Source organism: Carassius gibelio, chromosome B8 (genome assembly GCF_023724105.1).
Source record: "Carassius gibelio isolate Cgi1373 ecotype wild population from Czech Republic chromosome B8, carGib1.2-hapl.c, whole genome shotgun sequence".
NCBI lineage: Eukaryota > Metazoa > Chordata > Actinopteri > Cypriniformes > Cyprinidae > Carassius > Carassius gibelio.
In genome coordinates, this window is record NC_068403.1 from 20177316 (window position 1) to 20190221 (window position 12906).

General features: G+C 37.8%; 1 protein-coding gene across 2 annotated transcripts; it reads left to right on the forward strand.

The window, feature by feature from the left end:
• Nucleotides 1-5108: 5108 nt before the first annotated feature.
• Nucleotides 5109-12558, forward strand: LOC127963424 (E3 ubiquitin-protein ligase RNF34). Of its 2 annotated transcripts, XM_052563336.1 has the most exons (9): nt 5109-5257; nt 6744-6962; nt 7848-8035; nt 8134-8335; nt 10469-10531; nt 10649-10850; nt 11031-11060; nt 11232-11273; nt 11789-12558. In XM_052563336.1, the coding sequence occupies exons 1-9, from the start codon at nt 5252-5254 to the stop codon at nt 11971-11973; spliced, it is 1137 nt and encodes a 378-aa protein (XP_052419296.1). In that variant the 5' UTR covers nt 5109-5251; the 3' UTR covers nt 11974-12558. The 2 variants fall into 2 exon arrangements, with proteins under 2 accessions (XP_052419296.1, XP_052419297.1); XM_052563337.1 differs by lacking the exon at nt 11232-11273.
• Nucleotides 12559-12906: the final 348 nt, after the last annotated feature.

Below are 12906 nucleotides of genomic sequence, written 5' to 3' on the forward strand. Positions count from 1 at the left end.
ATCCATCATCCGTCTCGGTTTTTTCTTTTGTTGTTGTTGTTTTTCCCGCGTTATAACTCATGTCACCTGACCTCACACACCCCTCGCGACAGGCTACTTACAGGTGGCAGTTATCGCGAGACTAGTGACAGAGCTCAGATTGGGAATGTTTTTATTATTATTATTTTATTAATAACGCAGGTTAAAATAAAAAATAAAAAAATACGGGAGATTTACGGGAAAATACTAATACGGGAGGACGGCGGGAAAGAAGGGTAAAATACGTGACTTTCCCGGCCAAAACGGGATACTTGACAGGTATGGATGTGATATCTGATTTAAGTGGGCGTGGTGTGTGTAAGGTAGAGAGGGCATGACTGATGATAGTGTCCTGATCCAGTCACGACGCTATTCTCAGCCTGCGCTCCAGCTGAGTAATCAACTTTATTTTAAAAAATAATTTATATATTTTATATTCAAACTGAAAACATGATGTGATTAAAACTCAAGTCATTCAAGTCATCGTGTCTCAAGTCAAGTCAAGTCCCGAGTCTTTAACTTCCAAGTCCGAGTCAAGTCTCAAGTCCTAAAAATAGCGACTCGAGTCCAAGTCACCAAGTCACAAGTCCCCATGTCTGCTATACGCACTTAAACGTGCACAACAATTAAAGCTGCGGTAGGGAACTTTTGACGCTCTAGCGGTGAATAAACAGAACTGCTTGCGTCTTGCGGAAGAACATCGTAGCCGGAACTACTTCTCTCTGTTTATGTCTATGAAGAATCACAAAGGTACTGGGTTACTCCGCCGCGGTATCCCCGAAGCAATCTAAAATAGTCCGAATATAAACACTTATTATAAGTGCACCCTAGTGATTCAGGACAAGCCAAAAACACGGTTTGGAAAATGGTGTACTCGCTTATTATGTTAATTTTTCTACATTTTGAACACAAACAAAGTTACGGACCGCAGCTATGATTGGTTATTTTTTACCGGGAGCGATGGAGTTTCTGCAAATGGCAATAGGACCACTGGGAGGAGCCAGAGGAGCTTGATTTTTTTCACAGATTATCTCTCATATTCTACTGTCAAGACATAATGACAGGTTTAATAAATATGTAAAAAATATTTTTTTTACAAAAGTTCCTTACAGCACCTTTAACTTAGATATATTGTGCACATCAAAGTTCCTGTCTCTTCTTCAATATGATATTCTGCACAAGCACTGTGGCTTCCTTTCGGATGTCATCTACGGGCTCTTCCAGCTTCCAGAAAACCCACCACCTGGCCCTCAGGACTCACCAGAATATTTCAGAAGTTCCAGTTCAGGTTTCTCTGTACTAAATGTATCTATCTATGTATCTATCTATGTATATATCTATCTATCTATATACAGTACAGACCAAAAGTTTGGACACACCTTCTCACTGAAAGAGTTTTCTTTATTTTCATGACTATGAAAATTGTAGATTCACACTGAAGGCATCAAAACTATGAATTGACACATTTGGAACTATATATGGAATTATATACATAACAAAAAAGTGTGAAACAACTGAAAATATGTCATATTCTAGGTTCTTCAAAGTAGCCGCCTTTTGCTTTGATTACTGCTTTGCACACTCTTGGCATTCTCTTGATGAGCTTCAAGAGGTAGTCACCTGAAATGGTCTTCCAACAGTCTTGAAGGAGTTCCCCGGGAGATGCTTAGCACTTGTTGGCCCTTTTGCCTTCTGTCTGCGGTCCAGCTCACCCCTAAACCATCTCGATTGGGTTCAGATCTGGTGACTGTGGAGGCCAGGTCATCTGGTGCAGCACCCCATCACTCTCCTTCTAGGTCAAATAGCCCTTGATGCCTTCAGTGTGACTCTACAATTTTCAAAGTCATGAAAATAAAGAAAACTCTTTGAATGAGAAGGTGTGTCCAAACTTTTGGTCTGTACTGTATATATATATACACACACACACACACACACACACACACACACAGACACATAATTGGGACAAAAGCCCAAGACCCACCTTAAACCTGCCTGATACTTTATTTTCAACTTTTTGATTATTTCCTTATTTTGTTTTACAAAAAAAAAAAAAAAAAGCTTTTATGATGTGATTTGAAAAGGACGACAAAAAGTTGGCAATAAGGGGCACATCTGTACAATAATGCATTTTCAAAAGGCTACTGCAACTAGATTGGACAAAAGTATAATACAAATACATATAAATAGTTCAGTAGAAAAGTAGCCATAAACTTTATACATACAGAACAAGACAAAATATTAAGAAATATTACATATAGTTCTGATAAAAATTTACATTTAATGCATTTTTATTTAATTTCAGCGACCAAGTATTTTAAAGTGTCCTTTTTTTACATGGTAAGCAGCACAAAGATGCTAACATTACATACCTGTTGTAAAGGTAGGATGAGTTCTTTCTTCTGTCTAGAAGCCCCATTGGTTTGGTTGTGGACATCTCATAGAGTAAAGCTAATACTGAGATCTTGTATGAAGTCACCCAATCCTTTATACCCATATATATATATATATATATATATATATATATATATATATATATATATTAGGGGTGTAACGGTTCACAAAATTCACGGTTCGGTTCGATACGATACACTGATGTCACGGTTCGGTTCGGTTCGGTTCGATACGTTTTAGATACAGCAAAATGTAAAAACATCTCAACTTTTCAGAATGCCGCAAGCGCACCGCGGGTCATGTGACAAGAACCAACCAATCAGCTTCATCCTTTCCCGTAACAACGTTGAGAGCTCAGCCAAGATGAAGGATCAGCTGATCATAGTTGTATATGGATTGCAATTTTGAAATAAATTTAGTAGCAGAGCTACTGCAAGCGATTTTTAGAGCTGCAAATCCATTTATCCTTCGCTGAAATTTCCGCGTCTCATGGAGAGAGCACGTCATTGTTGCTTAGCAAAGACAGACGCCTCATGAGCGCTTCTGCCCAAGCGCTTTGGAAAGAGGAGAAAGACGCGCTTAGCGTTTTCCACGCGTTTTTAGGCACGATATGTGAACGGCCCCTAAGGCGCTCGCTCACTCAGCACGCGCTGAAGGCTCGTTGCAAAATGTCGAATGCCTTTAACAGACCAGAAATATAAGATCCTAAAATAACCAACAGGTCTGGTGTTTGGGTTGGATTCCCTGTAAGCTATAGTTTCTAAATGCTGCAAGGGATAGTTTGCTGCGTGCATGTTTCTCCTTTTGTTCGTCTTTTATCAGATAGTACTGACGCATATATCCCCGCTGGTGTTTTTTTTTTTTTTTATTATTCCCGCTGCAGATGCGACATACCGTTGTTTTTTTATCCACCACTCTCTTGCCATCACCATTATAGCTTAAAGGGAATCCAAAGTGCACCCAAACACCAGACCTGTTGGTTATTGGAGGATCTTCTCATTTCTAGTCTGTTAAACGCATTGGCTATTTTGCAACGAGCCTTCAGCGCGTACTGAGTGAGCGAGCGCCTGCTGAGTAGCCTAACATAAACATATAAGATGGTGTTTTTTTCTTCTTCGGGAGTGTCAGGGGCGTTGCCTGTTACGTTGTTTGGGTTATTGGGCTACCTTGTTGAACGCATATCATTATATTTCTCTCTCTCTCTTTTTTTTTTTTTTCAAATATAATTAATTACTCCAACGAACCGTTCGGTATACATAATGCGTACCGCGTACCGAACCGAAAGCGTCGTACCGAACGGTTCAATACGAATACGCGTATCGTTACACCCCTAATATATATAGGCATGAACAACCCCATTTGTCATCATGCACACTGGCCATGGCAGGTGCAGTGAAGTCTATAATTTAATAACGACAATACGCTGTTATAGCATAAGCTAAAATAAATGGTCAAATATAACGTTAATAAACGGCGTTTTAGATGCAATAATGGCAATTTGAAACCACTCTTACATGTGGAAATCTATAATAATAACCACTATGTTTGAAGCGTTAGATTAGTAATAATAGTGAACACAATAACATAGAATATTTGCTAAAAACCTGATGGAAGTTTCTTTTAAAATACCCTCCATTTCTGTCAGTTCTGTTCACGTTTCAGGGCGCGGTGTAGAGCACAGACGAATCGATTATGTTTTGGTGCTGTTCCTAATGTGCTGTTCTTGTGAACCGTTCATTGCAATGAGCTTACGGTTTAGAACGCGATGCAGAGCGCAGATACATCGATTCCCGTTGGCGCCTACAGAAATAAGCTCTGACAACAACGGTTTTATTTATTTGTCAACATATAACTTATTATAATTTGACATAATTAAGTTATAACTCAGATAATTATATAAATATTCCTGAGACGAATTGCGGTAATCTTGTTTAATAGTTGAATCAGGGGTGTGTAAATAATGAAGAACGTTATTTTCATTTGACATACGATAGAGGTCGCCAATGGTCAGAATATTTCTGTTGCATGGCACGATGTTACTGTTTTTATACAGTCTGGGTGTTAAAGACAGTTATCTGAAAGTAAGATTTTCACATGGTCTATGTGCAGGTGAGAGAGAAGAGCAGTGATGCTGGCTGGATTCACACTTAACCTGATGGGGACTTAATGATATTAATATATCTTGGGAATTTATTGATCTGTACACAAGCACTAAAACTGGTTCAAAAAGAACTTTATCTTACAGTTTGGCAACACCATTTATGTTACTAAACAACAATGTTGATTCTGATCAACACACAATCTTTAATTTTGACTTAACTTGATCTAAACGTACTGATCAATTTTTGATTGTCATCTTTTAGAGCAGCAACAATGACCTGTGACTCAAGTGACACCATTAATTATACAGTATCGGTTTATCCATTAATAATAAACATTACTTAGGTGGTATACAAATAAATACATATTTAACAATACTTATATTTTATCACAACAAACTAATTTAACCTAGGATCAAACAATCATGCTAAGATTATTAAACCACACAAATACAAAACAATTCCATTCCATGAAGTGTAATAAATATAGCATGAAGAACTCCGAGTACTCTCATGCCGCTGCACTATTGGAGGTAAGAGATGATTGGCTGTTTGGTTTGCGTCACAGGGTTTCCACTGCTCTGATTGGCTGAGAACGCTTCATTACAGTCGCATAGCGAGCGATCCTGGACCTGGTGCGGCTGTGAACCGCGACTGAAAATGAAGAGTTAGCCGTTCATAAGCAATGGCCAGGCTGTCTGTACATACGGCTGGGTGACTCCCCGCGGTGTCTTGGAGTTGCTATGAAGGTACAGTCATTTCTCATCATACTCTTTTAGTTTTGAACTTGTTTATTTATTGGCTGTGCGTATCATGCTAGCATTAATAATATGCTGCCTTTGCTATCAGCTCGAGAAGTAACAACTGGTTTCCAGTTTAGCATTTCATGCATGTTTGCGTTGTGTGATGTTTGTGCATTGATGACCTCTTAAATATATGTGTATCAATCAGCATCTAGCTATTAATATCATTTATGTGTTGAATATCAGTATTCAAGTGTTAAATGCAATGATCATTAATGTGGCTGTTTGTTTTTAACTCTTCTGCTCTCATGTTTCTATCTGTTGGGAGGTGAGACCCAGCAACAGGACCGACCCTTCACTGTGCCACACAATGACAATTGGGAGTTGATTATCATGTTGGCTCCCTATGAAAATAAAAACACCATGGTTACTCTGTTGAGTGTCACTAAGAGCTCCGGCTGCAGTCAGAAGTCATTTAAAGCACAGTAATCTCTTATTATGGCTTAGCACTATTCCCATCCGTCTCTAATGGGATTGATCTCAGTCAATGGGAACTATTTCAGGGCAGGACATTCTGAATGTTGAATAATAAGGCACAGCAGCTCAGACTTACAGTTGTTATTTTGCCCACACACTCACATTTGCAATTTTAACACAGAGTTTTAATTAGAGGTGCAACAATATATTGCATAATACAAAAATGCAATAATACGTATTGTGGATAGCAACAATATGTATCATGTATCATGTACCGTTGACATAAATTAGGTTTAAAACGATTTCATTTAGGTCTTTAATCTTATGTACCGGTAAATAAAGATCAATGCACATATAAAGAGTGCATCAAATATGATAAACCTAGAAGCGCACACATTTGAGTTCCCTTGTTTATTAAAGTTTACTAGAAACGGCAGTTCTAAACACCTGTTCTTTATCCTATTTATGCGAAATTATTTTGAGTAAAGATTCTGAGGGCACATGCATTGAAAAAAAAAATTTGAACGTATAATTTAGAATAATAAACACTGCAATCATCTATTAAGAAAAATAGTCCATTTTGATTTCACAGTGGCTTTAATTATTATTAATGAATTGCATATAAAATGCATTAATAAATGACAAAAATAAACCTTTTTAATGTATGTAGTCAGGGACAGAGTGTTAACATATCTAACGAATTCTGTATTTTAGCAATGCAGAATTATGGATATTTCTATTCTGGTTAACCAACAGTACCTTTTGTTTCCTGGTTAAGTAATAATCTCTGAATAAAGTATCATTTGAAATGTCATGGGACATAAAAATTGTATAAAAAAAAGTATAATTTGATAATGTCATGAAAGTATTGTATCACGAGGTCAGTATTGTGTATTGAATTATGACTTGTGTGTATTGTTATACTCCTACTCTTAATACAAGCTCAGAGGTTTGAAGAAGACTTTTGAACATCGCTTTCTTTGTATGTTTTTAAAGTCTGTTGTTTTCTGTGCAGGCGGGGGCCTCGTCCATGTGGGCATCATGCTGTGGTCTGCTGAATGAGGTGATGGGTACCGGAGCCGTGAGAGGGCAGCAGCCAGGATTTGGGGCAGGTGCGGGCCCGTTTCGTTTCGCTCCCACTGCAGGATACTCCACATACCCGCCCACCAACTCCACCAGCACCAGTCTGGTGTGTCAGGCCTGTGGACAAGCCTTCTCTGTCTTTAGGAGGAGGGTAGGTCGACCTGCACACCTGCCACTGCCATTCAATCTCATTCTTTTGCATATTGAACCTTAAAACTTTTCTTATATAAAGGACACCATGAAACACTTTGACAAACACAATTTTCTTTGTCATGTTGACATATGTCCTACTGAATCAGGAAGTTGGGCCCATGTTGACAGGCTTGTACTTGTTTTAAACAAAATTGGAGTCATAGCCTGACTTAAAAGGTTAGTGGGTGGTATTCATTCTGTTAGGAATATAATTTGATCTGACAAACATGTTGATACTATCCTGCATGCAAGATGAGTCCTCAATATTTTTTGCCTATTTTCCAAAATAGAGAAAGACTACATTTTTAAAATCTACTAAAATGTTTTTGGACAATTTTAGGTATATGGTAACACATATTAGATGACATCGAATGTAACTTGAATGAATGAATGAATGGTGCACTTATATAGTGTTTTATTGTGTATTGTTGTACACCCAAAGCGCTTTAAACTCATGTGGGGGGGGGGGTCTCTCCTCAACCACCAACTTGCATGGACTTAAATGCACGAATCTTTTTATTTTTGCAAATAAATGAAAATTTATTCTAGACAAAATAAGTAGGACTTTAGTACATCTTTGAAATATGGTTTAAATTTACTTCTGACAATATCAAGCATTTATGGTAAACTAAAACTGGATGCAGTGTCGATTGTCTGTCATGTATTTAAATGTATTTGTAGTTACACATTTGTAATAATGAAGTTGTATTTTACTAAATTTTATATTAAATTTAAATGTAATATTGAGTAACACACTACAGTTAAAATGACAATTATTTTACACTTATAACCCTGCATTTCATCCGTTTGATTCAGCGCAGATTCTCTCTTTTCTCCACTGTAGCACATCTGTTGTGACTGTAAGAAGAGTTTTTGTTCGCTGTGTTCGGTACTTCAGGAAAACCTGCGCAGATGCACGACTTGTCATCTGCTGAAGGGCACTTCCTTCCAGCGTCCACAGCTCATGCGTCTGCGTGTTAAAGACTTGCGGCAGTACCTCACACTACGCAACATTAACACTGATACCTGCAGGTACTTTTGTACAGATGTTAGAAAGTGAGCATTATTAATGATAAGGTATATTATGACAATACTGTTAGTGTTTTTGAGATGTTTGAATGCTTTCTTAGGGAGAAGGAGGACCTTGTGGATTTGGTACTTTGCCACCAAGGGACAGAAAGTGAGGATGATCCAGACACGCCGTCTCTGCAGACACACCCCCTGTATAGCCAACCACCTTCAACTGAAGAGCCCACATCCCCTCTCTCAGCTCTCACTTCAACTCACAGAGAACCAATCAGTAGGAGCAACAGCTCGGAGTCCACCAATCAGGTGTGTCCTGTATTAATTTGGAATAGGTAGTGATTTGTCTCATTTAAAAAGCGTCAAGTATTTCGATATGCAGTCTTACAGTAAAAGGAGTACTTATACAGCAAAAGTGTATAACTGCACCTGTTCCTAAATATTTGTTGAATTAAGCGCTGTCAGAGTTTCCAGTGTTGGCTGCTCCATTAAATTAAATGTTTAATATACATTACAGCTTGACTGCAGGTTTAAAAACAGTGAAATGTTATATTTAAGGAAATTAAAGTATAAGGCAAAATTAAATATATCTAACTTGGTGATAATTGCAAACAGAAAATCAGAGAAAAACATTGGACCTTATGAGAAAAAATTATTTAATTTAAATTTGAGAATCATGATAAAAAAAATGTCCTCTTACATTGTGAATCTAAATTTATGCATTTAGCAGACGCTTTTATCCAAACCGACTTACAGTGCATTCAGGCTATACATTTTTACCTCTCATGTATTCCCGGGGAATCGAACCCCCAACCTTGATAGCGCAATGCTCTACCAACTGAGCTACAGGAACACTGATATCTAATATTAGATTTTCTTCAACAGTTCTCCTCACAAAAGGAAATTAGATTTCAAACAGATCTGATAACAGAAACACAGTCACAGTGTGAGCAGGGCAGGTAGACAACATAATCAGATATTCTGTATGGTGATTAATGATAAATATTGTTTTTCACATATCACCCAGCTCTAGTTTGGAACAACACATTTGCATACATTGCAGAATACATGTTTTTATATATATGCACTTGAATCAAGCTTCTTATGAGTGTTAAATGAATTGCAAGTAATATGCTTGTTTTTCCTTAAATTACTTAATTTGTATTACATTTTATTAATTTAATTAAAACATTACACAGTTGAATGAAAAGTGTGAAAAAGTGTTCTTTTTCGATAAGATGATAACTGTACAGCACTTAATTGAACATGCAATATGACAAAACCATTTGATCATAATAGCATAGTGCTGTTTGAAACATAATACTTGCTCTATGTTCCTAACGTCCTACTAAGTAGGAAGCATATACTCCGATACAAGAGCAGTATGATGCAGTATATGTCAAACATGGTCTGTTCTTCAGCTGATCCAGAGAGCAGAAGTGTAAAATCAGTTAATTCTCTAAAGGCATGTGGCAGAACTGGTTTGGCTTTGGAAGTGCACTTCAACCCATTCATACCACTATGAACAAAAACAAAAACTGAAATGATGCCAAACTTGAAAGATACAGGTGCATCTTGTTATGTTTCTAACCCGAGGGAAATCCATCGGGTTAGAATCTAATGCACATTCCTTATACTAATTAGCATTTGTAAACCATTTGCTCTTACCTCTGAGATCCGGATATGAGACGAAAAGACTTGGAATCCTCCCCGGCATCTTACATTAAGTTTGTTTATCTTTTAATTACTGAAAATTAAGCAAACTGTTTTTGGCGAACAAAGGGAATTTACTATTAAAATTAAAACATGGAAGAAATGTATTCCTTAAAAAATTGTTTGTTTCATTTTAGTAGTAGTAACGTTAGTAAGCTATGTACGTTCTACTGAAAAATAGACTTCAAAACAAACCAGACCTTTGTTTTGACGGGTTGCCGTGAATACCTTTACAAATCTGTGCATGTGATATGATGCTTTTGCTTAAATGAAATGGTCAAATGCTCATGAAGTGACTCTCAGAGGAGTTCTGGAGATTTTCTTCATGTGTTTTCGTGCTCATTTAGTGAGACGGCAGACGCTGAAATCACCGCTAGCGTCATTCCACGTTAAACTTGTGAAGTCCGTTTTTATGGATGGATTCCGCGATTCCATCCGCGTTTTCCACTTCACGTAAATCATAGGGCCCTATTATCATACCAGCACAATGTATACTTTCACACTTTAACTACTTCAGTTTGTGTGCATTGAAATTGTATAATACACGAGTTTCACAATTTGAGTTGAATTACTGAAATAAATTAACTTTTCCATGACATTCTAATTTATTGAGATGCACCTGTACTTCCTACTTATTTACTTGTGGCAGGAATCCTTGCTATAGCTATAAGGGGCTTAGCATTGATGGCTAATTATACTTTTTTCTGTGTAAACATTCCTTGCTGATAGGATATTGAGGACACCACTTCAGTCTCACTCCTTAACCTTGACCAGACAGAACACATTCCTGAGGTGAGTTAGGTCACTTAGTGAAAACTAAAAGGAATAACATGGTCCTTTCCGGTAATTATTGAATATAATAATTTCTTAAATTGCATTGACAATATGACTATGTGTTTTTATCATCAGGTTAGTCCTCAGACACGGCGGCGAGCTAGAGCTTCTCTGTCAGACCTGTCATCTCTGGATGACGTGGAGCAGCTGAGCGTACGGCAGCTAAAGGAGATCCTGGCGAGGAACTTTGTGAGCTTCTCCGGCTGCTGTGAGAAGTGGGAGCTGGTGGAGCGCGTCAGGAGGCTTTACCGGGAGAACGAGGACAATCGCAAATCTAGTGAGTTCTAAACACGGCTCCATATTTAGAGCAGCACAAAGTCTAAGTTTCACTCTTTGTCCTAACTGCCAACTGTACGTAAATTGAAAAAAATAATAAAGAAAAACAATTGAAAAATATTCTTGAAAAAAAAAAAAAAACATTTTTCCTAAAATGTATTTTTTCTTTTTTGTCTGTTAGTGGAAAATGTGAGCAACCCCATCACTGCAGGTAGGAAATGACTTCACAGTCTGACTTAAAGTTCATACAAAGACTAAAAATTGCCTTTTGAGTTGAGGTTTGGTATGATCAGCTTAGGTTTTGACAGTAAATTAAATAGATTGTTTAATTATTGAACTCCTAGCCGAGTCTAATAGCTGTGCTTTGCTCCTCCTGCTTAAGTGGTAGCTTATCCCCCTCCAATCTGCAATGGCGGAATCGGAGGTAAGGCTTGCGATTGGTAGAAAAGTTTCCTGGTCACATCCACCAGTGCACTGAAGTTTGTGATGTCATTGCACCTCAAACCCCTTCCCTGCATGGCCACTGCCGGATAGCATGTGCTCTCAAAGAAAAAAAAGTAGTGTCATTGTTTATACTGCAATAAATGATTAATAATGCATCTTACTGGTAGGGTTGAGGGTCATAAAAATGTATCTTCTGTGATGTTTTACCCCCATTATCCCATTCCATCTGTGCCCTTCATTAAGTATTATAATGTTGTATAACTAGGGTTCAAATAAACTGCATAATGCAAGAGTTGGGATGTAGTGATGCACCAAAATGATTATTATTATTTTTTCGTTACTGAAACAGTGATACTGATAAAAAGATAAATCAAAGGAAATCGTATGTGTAAAAAACAAAGTTTACATTGGCCTTTACTCAAGATCCTGTCCTTACCTGTAGTATTGAAACATCTCTCTCTCTCTCTCTCTCTCTCTCTCACTCTCTCACTGCAGATGGTTGCAAACCCCAGTTATCAAATGACGACAACCTGTGTCGCATCTGTATGGACGCGATAATAGACTGCGTGCTGCTGGAGTGCGGTCACATGGTCACCTGTACGAAATGCGGGAAGCGCATGAGCGAATGCCCTATCTGCAGACAATATGTTATCAGGGCTGTGCATGTTTTCAAGTCTTAATGCTGCTGGCAGAACATCCTGCTCCACCTGCAGACCATTTTGCATTAGAGACTCGTAAGAATGTGCACAGCAAGTGCCCTGTCTTTACATTGGATCAGTGTGGAAGATACAATTTTTATTTTGTTTCAGAAAGCCTTCAGACAGTGGTAATGTCTGTGTCAATAAGTGCTTCAATAAAAACATTCCGCAAGCTCTTCAAAGAGGCTCTGTAATAATATGCAATTGTTCAGCAGCAACACCTCACAGCCTTGACTTGATGTCCTACAGCTTTGAAGACATTCTGCTCACCTGTCGCATGCGAGCCCTGTGAGAAACTCAAAAGAATGAGAATAACTTGTGTGTTCATCATCACGCACCATAACTCAGGATGGAAGGATCTGAATGTTCCTGTTCTTTTATTTCCATTTTTGTTGCAACATCTGTGAATGGGCTTCTGTTTCCCGTTTGAATTGTGTAGAGATTTTGAACAAAGTTTTGGAGTTTCTTCAAGTTACATTGTACCTGCTTATAACTTGACACTGGTACCAATCAGTCAATGATTTCATAAGTGGCATAATGAACATGTTTTGTGGTCATTCTTCTCTGGATTCAGCAGTCCTGATTTTTTTTTTTTTTTTTTATTATTATATGACTTCCTTTCTCTTTCAAATGTCTTAAGAACATTTGCTTTTTCTCAGTCACCACTGTTCTTTTGGGTCATGCGACTTTTGAGTATGTGACTGGAAAACCAGCCTAGAAACCTGTTGTTAAATCAGTGTAAGTGGTGATAAATGAGAAAGGGTAGAACTGTTTCGTATGCAAAGTAGGACCATAAATGGGCACAGTGTAATTGTGAGTCAATATCATTTGTAAATGTGTAGTTTATGTAACAATAACTTAATCAAAATGCACAGTGTAAAATAAGAGGGATGATTTAAGTGCCAAAAGATGCAT

Coding starts and splice junctions, on each gene's coding strand:
- LOC127963424 (XM_052563336.1), top strand. Junction 6,963..7,847: donor TCTCTGTCTTTAGGAGGAGG/GTAGGTCGACCT, acceptor TCTCCACTGTAG/CACATCTGTTGTGACTGTAA. Junction 10,851..11,030: donor CGAGGACAATCGCAAATCTA/GTGAGTTCTAAA, acceptor TTTGTCTGTTAG/TGGAAAATGTGAGCAACCCC.